The 23,045-nt window shown below is 41.8% G+C and overlaps 1 protein-coding gene across 2 annotated transcripts; it reads right to left on the bottom strand.

Moving 5' to 3' along the window:
- Positions 1–230: 230 nt before the first annotated feature.
- Positions 231–21,644, bottom strand: LOC120021225 (regulator of G-protein signaling 7-binding protein B-like). 2 transcript variants are annotated; one of them, XM_038964891.1, is made up of 6 exons: positions 21,143–21,296; positions 20,369–20,537; positions 6,318–6,491; positions 5,944–6,063; positions 1,515–1,585; positions 231–1,009 (listed from the first exon to the last, which is right to left on the bottom strand). In XM_038964891.1, exons 1-6 carry the CDS (start codon positions 21,294–21,296, stop codon positions 918–920), a joined length of 780 nt encoding a protein of 259 aa, XP_038820819.1. In that variant the 3' UTR covers positions 231–917. The 2 variants fall into 2 exon arrangements, with proteins under 2 accessions (XP_038820819.1, XP_038820818.1); XM_038964890.1 differs by having other exon boundaries at positions 410–1,009; positions 5,944–6,088; positions 6,361–6,491; positions 20,369–20,541; positions 21,147–21,644.
- Positions 21,645–23,045: the final 1,401 nt, after the last annotated feature.

Here is a 23,045-nt window from a genome sequence, read left to right as displayed (position 1 = left end):
AGGCTGTCAAGGGGTGTGAATACTTTCTGAAGACACTGTATACCATAGTATACTACAGTATTTTTTTTTAAATGGGTGTATCCTCTCAGTGAACATCACGTATTGGCTCTGAATCCAAACATCAAGACACTACAGATCAGAGCCACTGTATAAACCAGACAAAAACTATTATTTCTATACAAAAAGTTTATTCACATTATAAAATGGCCTATACATACTATCATTCATAGAATAATCTATAGCGCAACATCTATACACTACAAATCTACAACAGTACTTTGAGCAATATTCATGCTGTACTCTTTCTGCCAAGACATACAAAATAAATAGATGCAAACGATTTACAGTAGACATCCAATCTTCAGATCTAAATAAAAATGATTCAAAGAAAGTTTCATACAAAACAGAATTTTGACCATTGTTTATATATTTGATTTACATTCAATGACAAATGGCTTTTATAAGTAACATTGCAAAGCCCTTCTGATGGAAAATGTACATTGGAGACCGGTTTCCTTTTCATGGAAGACTGCAAAAGAAGCATTGCACAGTGAAATAAATATAATGACATTCTGAGGAAGATGTCTGAAGGCAAAGTTTAGGCGAAGCCGTCTACCAACATACTGAATCTCTTATGTCATCAGCTTGGCACATCTGTTAGGGCTCGCCTATAGACCTATAAAGGTTCTCCTTTTCTACAAAGGGAGCTGGCTTGAATAACATAATAGCAAAATAACATCATTATCCTTTCAATAGCTTTTTCTACAGCGAATCATATTCAAAAGTAAAGTGACTGATCAGCTTAAGATAAAACAAAGATCCTTTCCTAAATGGCAGTAATAAGTTGGAAAACATGTAAGGTGTTGGGTAGGGTTGGTGTGTTCCCCTTGCTGCTGCCTGCAGGCCCTATCAGGCACTCAGCTGGACACCAGGCAGCAGAACCCAGAGAAGCGCCTCTTCCTCTGCCTGACCAGCGGGTATGGAGTGAGATTCAGCAGACTGCTGTCATCTAGACAGAACACAGACAGGGAAACCTGAGTACAGTGCAGTGCAGTGCCTTCAATCTCGTGTATTTTTTATGATTTAATCCACTCATTGTCACACCCTGATCTGTTTCACCGGCCTTGTGGTTGTCTCCACCCCTCACCAGGTGTCTCCCATTTTCCCCATTATCCGCTACGTATTTATACCTGCATTTTCTGTTTGTCTGTTGCCAGTTCGTCTCGTCTTGTTAGGTCGTACCAGCATGTTTCCCATTTTTTCCTGTTCTCAAGTTTTTGTTTTCTAGTCTTCCCGGTTCTGCCGTTTCTGCCTGTCCTGACCCTGAGCCTGCCTGCCGTCCTGTACCTGCCTGACTCGGACCTGCTTTACGAACCACTGCCTGCCCTCGACCTGGCTTTTGCCTGTCCCTTTTGTTATAATAAATATTCTGAGAATCGTACTATCCGCCTCCTGTGTCTGCATCTGGGTCTTATCCTGAGTCGTGATACTCATACCGTACAAATGCCACTTACCTTGGTTTTTCAGTGGTAACGGCATGGTCTCCCTGAGTTTGCTTAGTAGGTTTCTCATCTCTCGCATGTCCCTAGGGAGACAGGGTGAATCATGGTTAAATCCATTTAGGGGAGAGTTGGGTATGTTGAGCTAATGGGGTAAGTTGAGCCAATGTGGTACGTTGAGCCACCCTTGTTTGTAGGAAACAATACACAAAATGTATTATTTGACCAAATATTTAGGAAGAGGTCATCATTTCATGGAGACTGTTTGATGCTTAATGTAAAAATGTCTCAACTTACCCCAGTCTCCCCTACCACCTCTAAATAGTCACAGGGGAAGCACACACAAACTGAAACACATGAACTTCTACTGTAACCAGCCTGGTGTCAACTGACATACATCATTCTGTGATGCTTTTGAAAAAACAAGTATAAGTCAATACATTGCATTCAATGCAAATAGTTACAGTGTTTTCAGAAAGTATTCACACCCCTTTACTTTTCCCACATTTGTTGTTACAGCCTGTGTTTAACATGGATTCAAATTAGATGTTTTTGCCACTGATCTACACACAATACCCCATAATGTCAAAATGAAATTTAGTTTGTAGAACATTTTTTAAATTTATAACAAACTAAAAGCTGACATTTCTTTAGTCAATAAGTATTCAACTCCTTTGTTATGGCAAGCCTAAATACATTCAGGAGTAAAAATGTGCTTAACAAATCGCATAATAGGTTACATGGACTCATTCCGTGTTCAATAATAGTAGTTAACATGATTTTTGAATGATTACCCCATACTGTACCCCACACATACAGATAATTGTAAGGTCCCGCAATCGAGTAGTGAATTTTAAGCAAAGATTTAACCACAAAGACCAGGGAGGTTCTTCAACACCTCGCAAAGAAGGGCACCGATTGGTGAAAAGAAGAAAAGAAAACCTTACACTGAATATCCCTTTGAGCATGGTGAAGTTATTAAATAAGGCTTTGGATGGTGTATCAATACACCCAGTCAGTGCAAAGATAGAGGCGTCCTTCCTTTCTCAGTTGCCGGAGGGGAAGGAAACTGCTCAGGGAGTTAAAGAGTTTAAAGAGTTGTGGAGTTAAAGAGTTTTCTCATGGTTGTGATATGAGAAAACTGAGGATGGATTACTCCACAATACTAACTTAAATGACAGTGTGTAAAGAAGGAAGCCTTTAGATGGGTGAGAAAAACAATCTATTTAATCAAGGACTCAGACCATGAGAAACCTGGCACCATTCCTATGGTGATGCATTGTGGTGGCAGCATCATGCTGTGGGGATGTTTTTCAGAGGAAGCGACGGGGAGACTAGTCAGGATCGAGGGAAAGATGAACAGAGCAAAGTACAGAGAGCTCCTTGATGAAAACCTGCTCCAGAGCGCTCAGGACCGCAGATTAGGGCAAAGCTTCACCTTCCAACAGGACATTGACCCTAAGCATACAGTACAGCCAAGACAACGCAGGAGGGGCTTCGGGACAAGTCTCTGAATGTCCTTGAGTGGCCCAGCCAGAGCCCTGACTTGAACCCGATTGAATATCTCTGGAGAGACCTGAAAATAGATGTGCAGCGACGCTCCCCATCCAACCTGACAGAGCATGGCAGGATCTGCAGAGAAGAATGGGAGAAACTCCAAGGGCACATCGACAGTCGGCTCGGGGATTCGAATCAGCAACCATTCGGTTACTGGCACAACACTCTTAACTGCCAAGCTACCTGCCGATAAACATTATTAAAGTCACCAGTGTTCAATGACTCTATAGGCCAGTAGTCTCTAAGGTTCAGGGTAGAGTACCTGGTGGTAGCCGGCTAGAACAGTGACTAAGGTTCAGGGCAGGGTACTGGGCGGAGGCCGGCTAGTGGTGACTGTTTAAGAGTCTGATGGCCTGGAGATAGAAGCTGTTTTTCAGTCTCTCTCTCCCATCTTTGATGCGCCTGTACCGTCTCTGCCTTCTAGATGGTAGCGGGGTGAACAGGCCGTGGCTCAGGTGGCTGAGGTCCTTGATGATATTCAAAATCAAATCAAATTGTATTTGTCGCAGAATACAAAATGTGTAGACCTTACAGTGAAACTCTTACTTACAAGCCCTTAATCAACAATTTTGTTTTAAGAAAAAAATGTGTTAAGAAAGTATTTACTAAAATAATCTGATGAAAAAATCAAATACAAAAATAAATACAAAAAAATAAATAAGAAAAAATTAAAAATAACAAGTAATTAAGGGGCAACAATAAAATAACAGTAGCGAGGCTATATACAGGGGGTACCGGTACAGAGTCAATGTCCGGGGGCACAGGTTAGTCAAGGTAATTGAGGTAATCTGTACATATAGGTAGAGGGGGTGGACAATGCAAATAGTCCAGGTAGACATTTGATTAGCTGTTCAGGAGTCTTGCGGCTTGGGGGTAGAAGCTGTTAAGAAGCCTTTTGGACCTAGGGCGCTCCGGTACCGTTTGCTGTGTGGTAGCAGAGACAACAGTCTATGACTAGGCAGGAAGCTTGGCCCCAGTGATGTACTGGGCCGTACGCATTTGCGGTGCGGTTGGAGGCCGAGCAGTTGCTATACCAGACGGTGATGCAACCAGTCAGGATGCTCTCTATGGTGCAGTTGTAGACCTTTTTGAGGATCTGTGAGGAACCATGCCAAATCTTTTCAGTCTCCTGAGGGGGAATAGTTGTTGTTGTTCCCTCTTCACAGCTGTCTTGGTGTGTTTGGACCATGATAGTTTGTTGGTGATGTGGACACCAAGGGACTTTAAGTTCTCAATCTGCTCCACTACAGCCCCGTCGATGAGATTGGGGGCGTGCTCAGTCCTCCTTTTCCTGTAGTCCACAATCATCTCCTTAGTCTTGATCACATTGAGGGAGAGGTTGTTGTCCTGGCACCACACTGCCAGGTCTCTGACCTCCTCCCTATAGGCTGTCTCATCATTGTCTGTGATCAGGCCTACCACTGTTGTGTCATCAGCAAACTTAATGATGGTGTTGGAGTCGTGCTTGGCCGTGCAGTCATGGGTGAACAGGGAGTACAGGAGGGGACTGAGCACGCACCCCTGGGGGCCTATGTGTTGAGGATCAGCATGGCAGATGTGTTGTTACCTACCCTTACCAACTGGGGGTGGCCCGTCAGGAAGTCCAGGATCCAGTTGCAGAGGGAGGTGTTTAGTCACAGGGTCCTTAGCTTATTGATGAGCTTTGAGGGTACTATGGTGTTGAATGCTGAGCTGTAGTCGATGAACAGCATTCTTACATAGGTATTTCTCTGGTCCAGGTGGGATAGGGCAGTGTGCAGTGTAATGGCGTCATCCGTGGATCTGTTGGGGCAATAAGTGAATTGTAGTGGGTCTAAGATGTCGGTTAAAGTGGAGGTGATATAATCCTTAACTAGCCTCTCAAAGCAATTCATGATGACAGAAGTAAGTGCTACAGGGCGATAGTAATTTAGTTCCGTTACCTTTGCTTTCTTGGGTACAGGAACAATGGTGGACACCTTGAAGTAAGTGGGTACAACAGACTGAGATATGGAGAGATTGAATATATCCGTAAACACTCCAGCCAGCTGGTCTGCATATACTCTGAGGACGCGGCTTGGGATACCGTCTGAGCGGGAGAACGAGACCACACAGTCCTTGTGAGCGTTGGGGCCCCGTGTCTGCTGCTTGATGTTGTTTTCCTCGAAGCGGGTGAAGAACGTGTTAAGCTCGTCCGGGAGCGAGGCGTCTGTGTCTGCGACACGGCTGGCTTTCCCTTTATAATCCGTGATTGTCTGGAGGCCATGCCATATACGTCTCGTGGCCTGAGCCGTTGAATTGTGAATCCACTTTGTCCCTGTACTCTCGTTTTGGCTATTTGATGACCTTACGAAGGTCGTAGCTGGTCTGTTTATACACGTAGCTGGTCTGTTCTGGGTCCAACCTTTTGGACCCAGAAGACCTCTAAAACATAATCCTAACTTCATGTTCACATTCCAGCTCAACCCTAACTCCCACCTCAACCCTAACCATAATCCTGTGGCTAGAGTTGAGCAAAGATGTAGAGACAAAGCAAGGATTAAGGTTAGGATTATGGCTAAGGTTGAGCCGGGATGTGGACATGAAGCTAGGATTAGGGTGAGGGTTAGGTTTAGGGTTGAGATTAGAGTCTGCCTGCCTGCGTCTATCTGTGTCTGTCTGAGTCTTTCACCAATTTCACCATTGCAGCTTTATCACCAACTGTTTTTTTCACATTGAATGCATTATGCATCAATACCGCACATCTTTTTGCAAAAGCATCACAGACTAAAGCTCATCAATGATATCATGTTGACTATGATGTCCAGTCTGTTGATAATCCTCTTTATGTATGGCCTATACTCATGTGACCTGGGCATTCTCACTATGAGAGACCATGAGTGTATTAGCATTTTGCATTATACTGTACCTCTCTATGTTTTCAATATCGGTGCACACCAGCCAGGACTCATGTTGGTAGTCTACAGGTGAGGAGGAGTGCTCCTCCAGAATGGGCACATCAGAGCTCTCATCCATCTTGAAGTCCAACCTGGGCTCTGGGTATGAATCTTTTCCTGTGAGAGGGATTTACATATGATCAACATATAACACTGGGTAACCTGTGAATAGCTTGTGAATGTCTGAACTGCATGTCTAAATGTTCCAATGCTTTGTCTGAGATATAAGAAAACTATGGAATTTGGCTTTGATGTCTTCATGTGTGCCATACTACAGTAGCTACATCTTATTTCATTGTGAGAAGATACACTGCACTTTATCTTGGAATGACACTGAACGTTTTACTCTGGACTACCCTGCCCTCTGCTGGTTGAGATTGGTATAGCACCTTTCCTGTGGAGCTGCAGCACTCCCAGTAGACACATGGACTTGAGCATCTCCGTGATGAACATCTCCAGGCAGCACTGCAGCTGAATGAAGAGCCGGCAGATCTCTGGGTGGATCTCCCCATCCTCTGGCCTAAAGCACATATACACAGTTGGAGAATGGACAGTTTCAAATCTGATCACTGGCTCCTATCCTTGGCCCTTCTTGAATCCCCCTGGCTTTAAAGCAGGGGCTGGAAATAGGTGGCTGACGGCCAAAACCAGCCCGCGAGTGAATTATTTTGTCTCACCAAAGTTTTTAGAAAATAAATACTATATATATATATATATATACATACATACATACATACATACATACATACATACATACATACATACATACATACATATACACACACACACACACACACACACACACACACACACACACACACACACACACACACACACACACACACACACACACACACACACACACACACACACACACACAACCAGTCAATAGTTTGGACACACATACTTATTCAAGGGTTTTTCATATTATTACTATTTTCTACATTGTAGAATAATAGTGAAGACATAAAAACTATAAAATAAGACATATGGTATCATGTAGTAACCAAATAAGTGTTAAACAAATCAAAATATATTTTATATTCTTCAAAGTAGCCTCCCGTTGCCTTGATGACAGTTTTGCACACTCTTGGCATTCTCTCAACCAGCTTCATGAGGAATGCTTTTCCAACAGTCTTGACGGAGTTCCCACATATGCTGAGCACTTGTTGGCTGCTTTTCCTTCACTCTGCGGTCCAACTCATCCCAAACCATCTCAATTAGGTTGAGGTTGGGTGATTGTGGAGGCCAGGTCATCTGATGCATTACTCCATCACTATCCTTGGTCAAATAGCCCTTACACAGCCTGGTGGTGTGTTTTGGGTCTTGTCCTGTTGAAAAACAAATTATAATCCCTCTAAGCGCAAACCAAACAGGATGGCTTATCGCTGCAAAATGTTGTGGTAGCCATGCTGGTTAAGTGTGCCTTCAACATCATTACACCTCCTCCTCCAAGCTTCATGGTGGGAACCATACATGAGGAGATCATCTGTTCACCTACTCTGCGTCTCACAAAGACACAGCGGTTGGAACCAAAAATCTCAAATTTAGACTCATCAGACCAAAGGACAGATTTCCACCGGTCTTGGCCCAAGCAACTCTCTTCTTCTTATTGGTGTCCTTTAGAAGTGGTTTCTTTGCAGCAATTCGACCATGAAGGCCTGATTCACACAGTCTCCTCTGAACAGTTGATGTTGAGATGTGTATGTTACTTGAATGCTTTTATTTGGGCTGCAATCTGAAGTGCAGTTAACTCTAAGGAACTTATCCTCTGCAGCAGAGGTTACTCTGGATCTTCCTTTCCTGTGGCGGTCCTCATGAGAGCTAGTTTCATCATAGCACTTGACGGTTTTGGTTACTGCACTCAAAGATAAACATTTTCCATACTGACTGACCTTTATGTCTTAAAGTAATGATGGACTTTCGTTTCTCTTTGCTCATTTGAGCTGTTCTTGACATAATATGCACTTGGTCATTTTTAACAAATAGGTATATCTTCTGTATACCACCCCTAACTTGTCACAACACAACTGATTAGTTCAAATGCATTAAGAATGAAAGAAATTCATGGGGTCACTTAGAAATGTCCTTGTTACTGAAATATATATATATTTTTCCCATTAAAATAACATCAAATTGATCAGAAATACAGTTTAGACATTGTTAATGTTGTAAATGACTATTGTAGCTGGAAACGGTGGATTTTTTATGGAATATCTACATAGGCATACAAAGGCCCATTATCAGCAACCTCCACTCCTGTGTTCCAATGGCACGTTCTGTTAGCTAATCCAAGTTTATCATTTTAAAAGGCTAATTGATCATTAGAAAACCCCTTTGCAATTATGTTAGCACAGCTGAAAACTGTTGTTCTGATTAAAGAAGAAATAAAACTAGCCTTCTTTAGACTAGTTGAGTATCTGGAGCATCAACATTTGTGGGTTCGATTACAGGCTCAAAATGGCCAGAAACAAAGAACTTTCTTCTGAAACTTGTCAGTCTATTCTTGTTCTGCGAAATGAAGGCTATTCCATGTGAGAAATTGCCAAGAAACTGAAGATCTGGTACAACGCTGGGTACTACTCCCTTCAAAGAACAGCGCAAACTGGCTCTAACCAGAAGAGAAAGAGGAGTGGGATGCCCCGGTGCACAACTGAGCAAGAGGACACATACATTAGTGTCTAGTTTGAGAAACCGACGCCTCACAAGTCCTCAACTGGCAGCTTCATTAAATAGTACCCCCAAAACACCAGTCTCAACGTCAACAGTGAAGAGGCGACTCCGGGATGCTGGCCTTCTACAACAATAAAAAGAAAAGATTAAGATGGGCAAAAGAACATAGATACTGGACAGAGGAACTCTGCCTTGAAGGCCAGCATCCCGGAGTCGCATCTTCACTGTAATCGAACCCACAAATGTTGATGCTCCAGATACTCAACTAGTCTAAAGAAGGCCAGTTTTATTGCTTCTTTAATCAGCACAACCGTTTTCAGCTGTGCTAACATAATTGTAAAAGGTTTTCTAATGATCAATTAGCCTTTTAAAATGATAAACTTGAATTAGCTAACACAACGTGCCATTGGATCACAGGAGTGATGGTTGCTGATAATGGACCTGTATGCATACGTAGAGATTCCATTAAAAATCAGTAATTTCCAGCTACAATAGTCATTTACAACATTAACAATGTCTACACTGTATTTCTGATCAAGTTGATGTTATTTTAATGGACCACCTACTCATTCAAGGGTTTTTCTTAATTTTTTACTATTATCTACATTGTAGAATAATAGTGAAGACATCAAAACTAAGAAATAACACAAATGGAATCATGTAGTGACTAAAAAAGTGTTAAACACATTTTCAGGCTACCTATGAGAAAGTCACTGTAGCTTTTCTTGATAAAGCAAAGACAGTTGGTTACTATGGTATGAAAGTCCCGCCTGCTTCTTGGATCAAGTATCACGCTGTTTTTGAACGGCCTTCAAAAGATTCATGAAAAGGCGGTCATTTAAGTCGGGAAGTCGAAAGAATGTGCTGACTATGGAGTGCTCATGTTTTAATCTCTAAATGGTTAAACTAGTGAGAAATATATGTGATTGTTGAGTTTTCTTCATTTACTATCACCCTAAATAGATTTATTTTGCCATATCTAATTAATGTATATGACGCTACTTTCCATGATGCATTTGTATTTGTTACTACATTACACAAACTGACGTTTTGACCACATCGAATTGGGGGGGAATTACACATCCTATTAACCTGAGATTGGTGATGTTAGTATAAAAGTTTTTAGTCAACATGATGACACAAAATCAATTGCTTAAACCAGATGAATATCTTTGGTTTTGTACGGTTAACTTTGTCATACGCGCTGGGGCTTGCAGGACTTAGAACACAGCTAGCATTTTCTTCCTCATTTGGGGCGGTCTCTCTATTAAAGTCGCCGGCCATACACCAATACACTGATCTGAGAGTCAAACTATGACTTAAATAGCAGCCAACCGTTGTCACTGTTGATATCCTATGGCAGGTCATGATTCGTTGAAGTTAACCAACAGAAAAAGTAGTTTGTCCCCTTTTCCGTGATGGCAGGCAGCCTCGTGAAATCAACATCTGCCATTCCAAAATATATACTGAACAAAAATACTAACGCAACATGAAACAATTTCAACGCCTTTACTGAGTTACAGTTCACATAAAGAAATCAGTCAATTGAAATAAATTCATTAGGCCCTAATCTATGGATTTCACATGACTGGGCAGGGGTGCTGCCATGGGTGGGCTTGGGCGGCATAAGCCCACCCACTTGGAAGCCAAGCCCACCCACCGTGGAGCTGGCCCAGCTAATCAGAATGAATTTGTTACAGACATAAATACTCCTCAGCTGTCCGGGTGTCTGGTCTCAGACGATCCTGTAGGTGAAGAAGTCAGATGTGGAAGTCCTGGGCTGGCGTGAGGCCGGTTGGACGTACCACAAATGCACAGCATAAGCAATCCAGGGTTTATATACATCATTGGATATAAGCCTTATACATTTTCATCTAACCAACCATGTATAGGTTATTCCAAGTTTCTGTGTGGCCTTTGAATTGTGTTATTTTAAACAGAGCTACACCCCAAAAAGTTTGCCCCGTTCTATTGATTTCAGTGTTGCGTTACACTTACCCTGTCAGCGACCCACTTAAATCAAAATGCAATACTTCAAAATGTAGCTAGCTGTCTTCTACAAATTGTCCTCTAAACAGTGATGCACACATTATTCCCAGATTCTGAGTGTTTTTTAACAGGACGTGCAACCTCATCTTCCTCCTCTTGAGTAATTGATTTCAACGTGATAATTGACAAAACAGTGTGTTTCTCTTTCTGTATTGGTGCAGTGGAGTGTACTCATGGATGCCAAGGGAAGCCAGGTTTCCCCAAAAAATTGACTAAGAAAAAAAGTATAATTTTTTTTAAAATTTAATCTCTCTGTGTTTCAGAAATGTCCTTCAATTCGCAAAAGCCTGAATGTATCTCACCGGAGAAAGCATCCGAGCGAACGAAACTGCGCCCCGCTTTCTCTATCTGATGCTGTCTGGTCAGAAAGAATTTGACAATGTTGCCACTGGTAACACTGAATGCAAGGGAAGCCATCAAGCATTTGGCCTCCCTTGAGGCCTAGTGGTTAGAGCATCGGGCCAGTAACCGAAAGGTTGCTGGACCGAATCCCTGAGCTGACAAGGTAAAAATATGTCGTTCTGCCCCTGAACAAGGAAGTTAACCCACTGTTCCCCGGTAGACTATCAATGTAAATAATAACTTGTTCTTAACTGACTCGCCTGGTTAAATTATATAATAAATATATATATTAACCAATCAGTGTTGAGCTAAACTGAGTGAGCTCAGCTGTGAAGGGTCCTGGTACACCAAAAAAAAAAGTAGCAATGGAAGCCAGTTTGGACTTGGCTTTAGACCAATCACAAGCCAAACATCAATATTGACAGAAAGAAACTTGAAATGTTGCATCTCGATGTCACTGTCCACCGGTGGCTAGCTAGATAGCTAAAGTCGTCCCTTTCCTAAATTAACCATGGATAGGTCTACACGGACAAATTCTGGCCTGGTTTTGATCTGCTCTGTCGGAAAGATATCAGTTTGTCTCTGTGGATGGTGTGTCCTCTGACAAATCAACTGTAAATTTCGGTGTTCCTAAAGGCTCCGTTTTAGGACCACTATTGTTTTCACTATATATTTTACCTCTTGGTGATGTCATTCGGAAACATAATGTTAACTTTCACTGCTATGCGGATGAGACACAGGTGTACATTTCGATGAAACATGGTGAAGCCACAAAATTGCCCTCCCTGGAAGCCTGTGTTTCAGACATAAGGAAGTGGATGGCTGAAAATGTTCTACTTTTAAACTCAGACAAAACAGAGATGCTTGTTCTAGATCCCAAGAAACAAAGAGATCTTCTGTTGAATCTGACAATTAATCTTAATGGTTGTACAGTCGTCTCAAATAAAACTGTGAAGGACCTCAGCATTACTTGGGACCCTGATCTCACTTTTGACGAACATATCAAGACTGTTTCAAGGACAGCTTTTTTCCATCTACGTAACATTGCAAAAATCAGAAACTTTCTGTCCAAAAATTATGCAGAAAAATGTATCCATGCTTTTGTCACTTCTAGGTTAGACGACTGCAAAGCTCTACTTTCCGGCTACCCGGATAAAGCACTAAATAAACTTCAGTTAGTGCTAAACACGGCTACTAGAATCTTGACTACAACCAAAAAATTTGATCATATTACTCCAGTGCTAGTCTGCCTACACTGGCTTCCTGTTAAGGCAAGGGCTGATTTCAAGGTTTTACTGCTAACCTACAAAGCATTACATGGGCTTGCTCCTACCCATCTTTCCGTTTTGATCCTGCCGTACATAACTACACGTACGCTACGGTCACAAGACGCAGGCCTCCTTACTGTCCCTAGAATTTCGAAGCAAACAGCTGGAGGCAGGGCTTTCTCCTATAGAGCTCCATTTTTATGGAATGGTCTGCCTACCCATGTGAGAGACGCAGACTCTGTCTCAACCTTTAAGTCTTTATTGAAGACTCATCTCTTCAGTACGTCCTATGATTGAGTGTAGTCTGGCCCAGGAGTTTGAAGGTGAACGGAAAGGCACTATAGCAACGAACCGCCCTTGCTGTCTCTGCCTGGCCGGTTCCCCTCTCTCCACTGGGATTCTCTGCCTCTAACCCTATTACAGGGGCTGAGTCACTGGCTTACTGGTGCTCTTCCATGCCGTCCCTAGGAGGGGTGCGTCACTTGAGTGGCTTGAGTCACTGACGTGATCTTCCTGTCCGGGTTGGCGCCCCTCCTTGGGTTGTGCCGTGGCGGAGATCTTTGTGGGCTATACTCGGCCTTGTCTCAGGATAGTAGGTTGGTGGTTGAAGATATCCCTCTAGTGGTGTGTGGGGCTGTGCTTTGGCAAAGTGGGTGGGGTTATATCCTGCCTGTTTGGCCCTGTCCGGGGGTATCGTCGGATGGGGCCACAGTGTCTCCCCACCCCTCCTGTCTCAGCCTCCAGTATTTATGCTGCAGTAGTTTATGTGTCGGGGGACTAGGGTCAGTCTGTTATATCTGGAGTACTTCTCCTGTCTTATCCGGTGTCTTGTGTGAATTTAAGTATGCTCTCTCTAATTCTCTCTCTCTCTCTTTCTCTCTTTCTCTCTCTCTCTGTCTTTCTCTCTCACAGGACCATGCCTCAGGACTACCTGGCCTGATGACTCCTTGCTGTCCCCAGTCCACCTGGCTGTGCTACTGATCCAGTTTCAACTGTTCTGCCTGCGGCTATGGAACCCTGACCTGTTCACCGGACGTGCTACCTGTCCCTGACGTGCTACCTGTCCCAGACCTGCTGTTTTCAACTCTCTAGAGACAGCAGGAGCGGTAGAGATACTCTGAATGATCGGCAATAAAAAGCCAACTGCCATTTACTCCTGAGGTGCTGACCTGTTGTACCCTCGACAACTACTGTGATTATTATTATTTGACCCTGCTGGTCATCTATGAACATTTGAACATTTTGGCCATATTCTGTTATAATCTCCACCCAGCAGAGCCAGAAGAGGACTGGCCACCCCTCATAGTCTAGTTCCTCTCTAGGTTTCCTCCTAGGTTCTGGCCTTTCTAGGGAGTTTTTCCTAGCCACCGTGCTTCTACACCTGCACTGCTTGCTGTTTGGGGTTTTAGGCTGGGTTTCTCTACAGCACTTTGAGATATCAGCTGATGTAAGAAAGGCTTTATATATACATTTGATTAAAATGTTATTGATATAGATAGGGATTTGGACTTGTGGTTTAACTAAATTCTCCGGACTGGCCAATGATTATAACGGCGATTCTGATCCAACCATAAATTCATGCATTGCACCCCTGGCCTGAGAGGATGGAAGTTCAACATGTAGCTAGATGTAGAAGGCTAATGTTAACTAGCTGGCCTGGTGTATTGTTGCCAATGAAAGGAAGTTAGGCTAGCGAGCACGTATTAAAGCCAGGTAGTGTAGGACAACAAAAAATAAAAGCGTGTACTGTATGACAGAGTCATAGACCGTTTTAGCAACATGAAAGATGAGGATGGCATTGGCATTTCTCTACAAGTAGGGTGAGTCAACATGTTTTTTCTACTTTAACTAAGGATGAAAAACAAGCTTTGCTTGATTTACAATCCGATACGTCAGTCCTTACCCGCCCTGCTGATAAGGGTGGGTCGGTTGTACTCATGGATAGGACAGTTTATGTAAATGAGTGTCATAGACAACTGCTTGACAACCCATTACAAAAAACTCAGAAGTGACCCCTCTTCCCAATTTCAGAACACTATCTTTACTGTCCTAGATGGGTATTTAAGTTCTGGTCAGTTAACCAAAAAAGTAACTATTTGGCTATTCAACACCTTAAAATGGCCACTTTCTATACTTTGCCAAAATTACACTAAAATGTTAGCAAAACCTCCAGGGCGCCCTATTGTAGCGGGCATTGATGCAGTAACAGCCCATTTATCGACTATTTTATTAGACCGCTCGTATTACAGCTCCCCTCCTTTGTAAAGGACACCAGCAGTATTATCTCTATTATTGAATCTCTTGATCCTCTCCATGAGAATACTTCGATAGTTACTTTTGATGTTGAGTCATTATACACTAATATTCCACACGAGGGCGGTATTGAGGCCATATAACATTTTCTTCTGCAACGTGAACCTACTGAACTACCTTCCAGTCCATGCATTATAACATTGGCTGAAATAGTACTCACACACAGCTATTTCATGTTTCTAAAGTATTTCTTTATTTCAGACGAAGGGTACTGCTATGGGATCCCTTATGGATCCTAACTATGCTAATTTGTATGTGGGTTACATGGATAAACAGTCAATTCTCAATCCTCTCAAAAATGTTTTCTTGCCTAACATCATTATTTGTAAACGGTACATTGATGATATTTTTGTTCTATGGAGGGGTGATGCAAAACAGCTCCAGGCGTTCCATGCTTTTCTTAACTCTTGTTCCGAGCACCTGAGATTTACTATGCAATCTGACACACCTCAAATCATTTCCCTTAATCTTCTGATTTTTTGTGTGGATAATGTTCTATACACAGATCTTTACAGGAAACCTACTGATCGTAACAGTTTGTTGAGGGCTGATAGCTGTGTCATGACGTTGGCCTGGGGGTAGGTTTATGACAGTCATAAATACCTCTTTCCCCCTTTTTCCCTCTCCCTACTATAACTGATGTGACATAAGAAAACCCCTTGGTTAACATAGAGATTCTGGGAACATCAGAAGTGGGGGGAAATGAACTATATTCTGGTAATCCGACCAACTGAACATATGCGGTGGTACTTAAGGTATATTATGTCAGTTCGGTTGCCCTCTGACACATTCTCATCAATGATAGAATGACATAAACTACTGTGGAAAGTCTAAACGTCAGAGGTATCGGATTCACATGGAATTGTTGTTTAATTCAAATGTTTGAATATGAAATTATTTGTGAAGAGATGAAATGTAATTTTAGCTTCCAAATGAGAGATTTGGGTTTTCATAAGTTTGGCTTCTGCTCAACCAGGGGCCCGCCCCTGTGAAGAGACATGGGTTATAAACTTTTCAGACACACCCCTCTCCCTCCACTATAAAAGCCATTGACAAAAATATAACTTCCTGTTCCGGGGACATTAGGATGACGGTCCGATGTCAGAATGGTTCAGATAATAACTACAGAACTAAGACAACATCAGCATGGACTTTGGTTTCAAATGGTATGAACTTTGAACTCGTATTCACTACAGAAGTGATACCTCCTAGCTGTTGAGTTAGCAACAGCTGCTACAAACGCAGGTTAGGAAGGACAGTCAGAGTATCCCGTCTACTACACATCAACGTTACTTCAACGTATCCAGCGACCACCAGAGACATTCTTCAAAGGACAGAGGACTCGGGTTGGCGACACGGTCCATCTACCACCAACCTACTGAAGCGCAGCTCAGAGTAAATATTTATTGCATTTCCTTTTCCATATGGGCGGTAATTTAGAATGCATAAGATACTGTATTTACGATGGTACAGCTTCGCCTATGTTCCAGTCTCCCGCTCTTTCACTAAAATCCCGCCCCTTTTCTTTGTGTAACAAGCTGTCATATCTATTCTGCCCGCTAGGGACGTTTTCCTTTATGACGGCACTTTGTAATCAAGTTATGATTTAATTGTGTATGTGTGATTCTGTGTGATTAGTTAGGTATTTAGTAAATAAATAATTAAACCCAATTTTGTATTGCTGATTCAACTTGTTAGCCAGGATTCTTGCAGATAACCAAGGATTTACCACTTTCAGATGAGACTGAATAAAATGATGATTAATGTGACTGCTATGGATGTAAAATATTACTACATCTTTAAGAGTTTATTCGGAAGATAACAGCTCTATAAATATTATTTTGTGGTGTCCCTCTCTAGTTAATTACATTTACATGATTAGTTCAATCAGGTAATATTAATTACGGAGAAATTATTTTATAGAATAGCATGTCATAGCAATTAATCTGGCATAGCCAAAGACACGACAGCTGTCACCCTCTTCCCTTGCCCTACAGCTAATTCTGTCGAATCAAAAGAATTTGCAAAAAATGGCTGAGACGCAAAGAAAATTCAAGGAGAGGGGGTAAAAAAACAGTCAGATTAATACTGCCATTGAGAAAATCCCAAACAAATCGAGACATGATCTCTTTCAAGGACAGTCTCGCAAGAAGCATTATTGTGTTCTTACTGCCCACTATTCAAAGTTCTCTAAACAAATTAAGGGAATCGTTCACAAACATTGGCACTTTCAAAGAACCGATGACAGTATCGGTAATGTGTTTTCGGACCCTCCCATGGTCGTATTCTAGCGGGGCAGGAATCTCAGATCAATTGGTCAACTCTTAATTACCACCCCAAAATACCGCTGCACAACGTCTAGTTGCACCTTTACCGGATGGGAACTAGAAGTGTAATGGCTGTGCTCAATGCAATGACACTTACAAATGTAGATCCTTCAAACACCCCCTAACAGGGGATCAGATAACAATCAAAGGTGTTATCACGTGCTCCACTAAGGCAGATATTTATCTTATAACTTGTCCTTGTGGTAATAATGATGTGGGTAATACGAAGCGCAAATTAAAAGTATGAATGTCGACGTACCCAGTTGCGGCCCACTTTTTGGAAGCGAACCACTCTATTTTGTCCCTAAGTTATATCGGCATCGAACACATCACCCTCCCTAAGGACAGGGGGTGACCTTGACAATTTATTCTTAAAACGAGAGGCTGCCTGGATCTTTAATTTAAAGACCCTTGCCCCGTTCGGTCTCAATGTAGACTTTGATCTGAAGCCATTCTTGTGATTACTGTGATTTTGCTATTCATTGTAAATGTTTGTAGGCCCATGTAGTCAAATTGTATCTATGATCGTATGCTATCCATTCATGTCTTTTTATATGTTCTATTTATATCTGTAAATTAACCAATGATATCAAGCCACACCCGGCCATGATTACGGACACCTGTGCGTCCCCTTTGAAACTATATAAACTAGTGACCCGCTGTGTTTGTCATTATACCCTGATAAAGACAGCTTGTCTGTCGAAACGTTGGTTATTAGGTTATTGAATTATTGCATCTGAGCTCCTAGAGTGTGCGGCTCTCCTTTTCTTTTTTAATAGTCCGACATTTTCAGAAACATTACATTGCTTGACGATGCTGTAGGTTATGTAACTGTCTGTTATATGCAATATGTTTTGTGCACTTCACCAGAGAGATGCTGCTCTCCGGTTTTGTAATGAAACGAATGTGTGGTTTAATTAATTCTGCCACTGTGTCTTCTTATTGTCTCGGCCTCAGGCTTATATATATCATGGTGTCAAGGCATATGAACTAACAGGTTATAGAACAAACAACACAATTATCACAACACAGGTTGTAATATGACTACTTTTTCTGAATTTGCTTCCCAGGTGATTTTACCTACGCACTACTACTGTTTTGGTGACCCCCCTATCAAAATGCAACATTCCAAAATGTAGCTGACTGTGTTCTGCAGGTTGTCCTCTAACCAGTGATGTAAACATGTCTCCAGTTTCCATGTGGTTTTTGAGTTAGTTTCAACAGCGCATTCCTCACCCCCTTAATCAATGAGAAATGTATTAACACTTGTCAAAACAACAGGGTTTTTGGTGCATGTGTATTTATAAGACGCTCGTTTAAAAAATACAGGTCATATTATTACTATTTTTGCACATGTAGGCTATTTGTAGATAGAATGTACTATGTTTAGGTTTTCAATAATCAACTGTTTCTGCATATTGGTTATTGATTTGGACACTGTAAAACGTTGTTTTGGCATGGAGCTATTTATCAATAGGTCTTGTCAACAGGAAGCGACAGCATAATTTTCCATAAAACGCAATCGAAAAAGGCATCAGAAGCAATGGTATATATTCATGAATGCCAAGAGAAGTCAGGCCCCCCCCCCCCCCCCCCTCAAAATTGGCAAGAAATACAATTATTATAACAATAATTTATCTTTCGTCTCTCTGTGTTTCATACATTTCCTTCAATTCGCAAGAGGCTGAATGTGTCTCACCAGAGAAAGCATCCGAGCGAGAAAAACAGCTCCCCTCTGTCTCTCTATGTCTAGGTTATCTATCTGACGTTGTCTGGTCCAAACGAGTAACACATTTTTGCCGCCCGCAGCATTGAATGGAACGCAAGGGAAGCCAGTGAGTATTTAGCCTCCCTTGATATAAAAAGTATTTAAAAAATTGCCAATCAGCATTGAGCTAAATTGAGCGAGCTCAACTGTGAATGGCCCTGGCGCACCAAAAAAAGTGTCAAGGGAAGCCAGCTTGGATTTTGACATCACTCCTATCAAATCGCTTTGAGAGCCTATGTCATTGACAGAAACAACTTTAATTGTTGCATCTCATTGTGTTGTTGTCCTCTGGCTCCGGTGGCTAGCTAGCTAAAATTGTCCCTTTCCTAAATTAGCCATGGATGGAGATAGGGATTTGGACTTGTGGTTTTTCTTAATTCTCAGTATTGGCCAATGATTATAATGGTGATTCTAATCCAACCATTAATTCATACATTGTTGTGACCCTGGCCTGAGAGGATGGAAGTTCAATATGTAGCTAGATGTAGAAGGCTAATATTAACTAGCTTACTTTGCCAATGAATGGAAGTTAGGCTAGCGAGCAAGAAATTTCGCCTGGTAGCCTAGGACAACAACAAAAAAGCGTGTACTGTATAACAGAGTGATAGACCGTTTTGTCAACATCAAAGAGAGTAGGATGGCATTGGGTTAGTAGGGTGAGTCAACATAATGTGCACGAGCACACCTCACACGCACACACAGAAATTAGAACCATGGACAGCCACATCACATTGAGCTTACATTGATGGGACTAAATAGTTGTTGGTATCTTTTAGTTGTCACTGTATTAGACTAAGCAGAGGTGATTTGATGATGTTGAAATGTTTACGTTGAAATGACTTGCGGTAACTCTGTGGTTCTAAATCAATAGTTTAGTGATTCAAAAATATCGGAAACATGAATTTGCTTGACCATGCTGTAGGTCATGTAACAGAGGTTGCCATCCGGTTTTGTGGTAAAACAAAGGTGTATGTGAATTTATCCTGGCACTGTGTATTCTTATTGTCTCAGCCTCTTATATATCTCGGTTTGGGGCTTCCTCAGTGATTTTACACACGCTACTGATCAGAAGTAAATTAATCCACGAATACAATAATTTTACATAGATCTTAAATTAGATTTCTCATATATCATCAAAATGAATAAATCATAGTACGATTTTTTTTATTTCCTGATTAAGTAGCCTACAATACCATTGGAAAATAATGTTGAAAGTTAAATTTATATTCCTATACATGGAAATGTCAACATTCATTTCCAATGGTGTTGTACTTAATCAGGTAATTAACTGTTGAACTGAGACTGATTTTTATGATATACCAGAAATCACCCCCAAAATATTTTTCCTTATCGAAAACCTTCAAAGGCATTGGGTAAAAGTAAATTAATACACTAATACGAATATATAATTTTACATAATATATAAATGACGCGTTATAATGAATTTGATTATATAATAGGGGTATTGAAGGCCATTCAAAACTGTGGGAGATGATCCAGGAAGTAGGCGGGACTTTCATACCATGTAGCAAGCTGTTATCTCGAATAGCGCGCCTTAAAATGACATACACTAGCACCATGGACAGTTCCAGTGACAATTGAAGAAGTCAACATATAATGTTAATGAAACTGTATCCGTATATCGTAGATTCCTTACCCAGATCCAGATATCACGGTGAGATTCTGATGGGCAGCTTGGGCCATGGTACATCCTTTGGTCCTGGTGCGGTGCAGCACCGCCCGTAAAGAGGGACAATCGGCCGAAATCTCCCCAATAGTGATGACCTGTTCTCGGTACAGCGCCACGAGAGTGTTGAAATCTTGGACTGTCTGAGAAGCAACATGGACAAATAACCTCTTTCAGCAAGTCAATGCATAGCACCATACATTTAAGGGAGATTGGAGCGACAAAATTATTGCATACGCAAGTGGACACGCAGTAGATCAAGGTTATGACTGCCACCCGACCCGTATAGGCCACATAGCCAATTGCACCTCACTAATCATGATATAGCCTACACTTGAATAATAACAATATTGCGCTACATAATATAGCCTATTCCTATAGACTATATATAGGCTTCCTAATTGAGGCACATTGGTGTAATATTACACCAGCTCTCCTTGTGGCATGCCCTTGAGTGCAACAGACATTATTTTGTTTATCACACCTTAAAGCGCTAAGACACCAAGGACAGTCTTCTATAGATCGCTCTATGGTACCTGGACTCACATTTACGACTTAGTTGGCAGAAAAATGTAGCTTGGTAAGAAATGTGTCTCTGCGCATTTTAATTTGTCTTTGTGGTTTAATAGAACACGTGATTTTCATGGGGGAAATATATAGGTTACAATGTGTCTGCTGTTATACTAGTATGGCAGCGATGACTCCATAGCTATTACCACTACCGAGGGAACGACAGATCATAACTTACCATCCTACATTCGCCTACGGCCCGCTGGGCTTTCCGCGTGCTCTCGGTGCTCTCCCGGCGTTCCGGGTCCCTCTGCAGTGGTTTGCTGAGCTGAAAAATGTTCGCTGCGGATCTGGGGCGGTTCTTGCGCCCGTTCGGAGCAGAACACATGCATACACAGCCACTGATAAAACCCAGCGGACAGCCTATCTATAATATCCCCCGAGGTCGCAGCCGAGGTGGAGGCTCTTGTCGATGTTCCTGCAGGGTCTAAAATGTTCAGCCTGCAGGATGAGTGCGAGTAGCGGATGGCTTCTCGCAGCTCCCTCTCTGCAGCTCTCCCCTCAGCGGCTAGGCGAGTCACCTTCACCCTGCAGAAGGCCAACTGTGGCTGAATGTGGTCTTCCGTTGTGCTTTCACGTGAGAGGCGAATACACTCGGAGCCTGCCATTCGTCACTGCTCCGTCATTCGAGGCATCGACGACTCCAAAACATGCGAGTCCGTCACATGAAAGCGTGAGTAGACGTAAATACCTCAAAATATTACTCGTATCTGGCAGGAGTAAGAGCACACTCAAAGACCAGCAGTAATATGCTCAAAGTAGATCTCATGAGTTTACATGCACATCGAAGCCTCCCCGACTGATGTCTGAGATCGATATGCCTACATGTGGATGATTATAAACATATAGGCCTAGGCTACTGTACAAGCAAACCAAAATATTATTGTCACCACAAATGCAAACCAATGCAAACTGTAAACTTGACAGGTAACTTGCCAGAGATTTGGCAATTTGTTATGTAAAATTGATATAATATGTCTGGTAATACACTGAATGACACAATATTACAATGAGTTCCTGGAACACACAAAATTGCAAAAATACTAAAACACTTAAAATATGCCTATTATGTCTCGGTGCAAAGCTATTTCCCAACCAGATTTTTTAAACAATCATCATTTTTGTTATTTCATATTCACTTCTATCACACGTATATCCCTCATAAAACAATTGTGGATTTGACAGTGAAAAGATTGATGGTGAAACATGCTCAACTGTCACAAAATATGAAATAAGCCTATCTACACAACTGCTTCATGTGAGAACTTTTTAAATATGACCTTCAGAAATGCACCCCAAAAATAATAGAACCACATTTCAGGCGTGCTCTTGATTCCAGTAACATATGGAGGTGACAGGTGAGTTACCTGACAGTAGGCACTAATAAGCACAATGCAGAATACTACATCACCCAGAAAGTACCCAATTGTCATACTTGGGTAAAAGTAAAGATACCGTAATAGAAAATGACTCAAGTAAAAGTCACTCAGTAAAACACTAATATATTTAAGTATCAAAAGTAAATGAAAAAGTATGAATAATTTCAAATGACTTATATTATGCAAACCAGACGGCACAATTTTTCTTGTTTTTAACATTTACGGATAGCCAGGGGCACACTCCAACACTCAGACATGATTTACAAATTAAGCATTTGTGTTTATTCAGTCCGCCAGATCAGAGGCAGTAGGGATGACCAGAGTTGTTCTCTTGATAAGAATGTGTATTGGACCATTTTCTATCCTGCTAAGCACTCAAAATGTAACAAGTTCTTTTGTGTGTCAGGGAAAATGTTCAGAGTAAAAAGTACATTATTTTCTTTAGGAATGTATTTAATTTTTTTATTTTAAAATTGAACCTTTATTTAACTAGGCAAGTCAGTTAAGAAGAAATTCTTATTTACAATGACGACCTACCCCGGCCAAGCCCGGACGACGCTGGGCCAATTGTGCGCGCCCTATGGGCCTCCCAATCACGGCCGGATGTGATGCAGCCTGGATTCGAACCAGGGACTTCAGTGACGCCTCTTACACTGAGATGCAGTGCCTTAGACCACTGTGCCACTCGGGAGCCAAAA

The sequence above is a fragment of the Salvelinus namaycush genome, chromosome 26 (assembly GCF_016432855.1).
Source record: "Salvelinus namaycush isolate Seneca chromosome 26, SaNama_1.0, whole genome shotgun sequence".
NCBI classification, from domain to species: Eukaryota; Metazoa; Chordata; class Actinopteri; order Salmoniformes; family Salmonidae; genus Salvelinus; species Salvelinus namaycush.
Note: the sequence above shows the minus strand (reverse complement) of the source record. Positions and strands in the feature narration are given on the sequence as shown.

Coding starts and splice junctions, on each gene's coding strand:
- LOC120021225 (XM_038964891.1), bottom strand. CDS start 21,296: ATGTGTTCTGCTCCGAACGGGCGCAAGAACCGCCCCAGATCCGCAGCG. Junction 6,064..6,317: donor AGAGGGCAGGGTAGTCCAGA/GTAAAACGTTCA, acceptor CCCAGAGCCCAG/GTTGGACTTCAAGATGGATG. Junction 1,010..1,514: donor GTTACCACTGAAAAACCAAG/GTAAGTGGCATT, acceptor TGTTCTGTCTAG/ATGACAGCAGTCTGCTGAAT.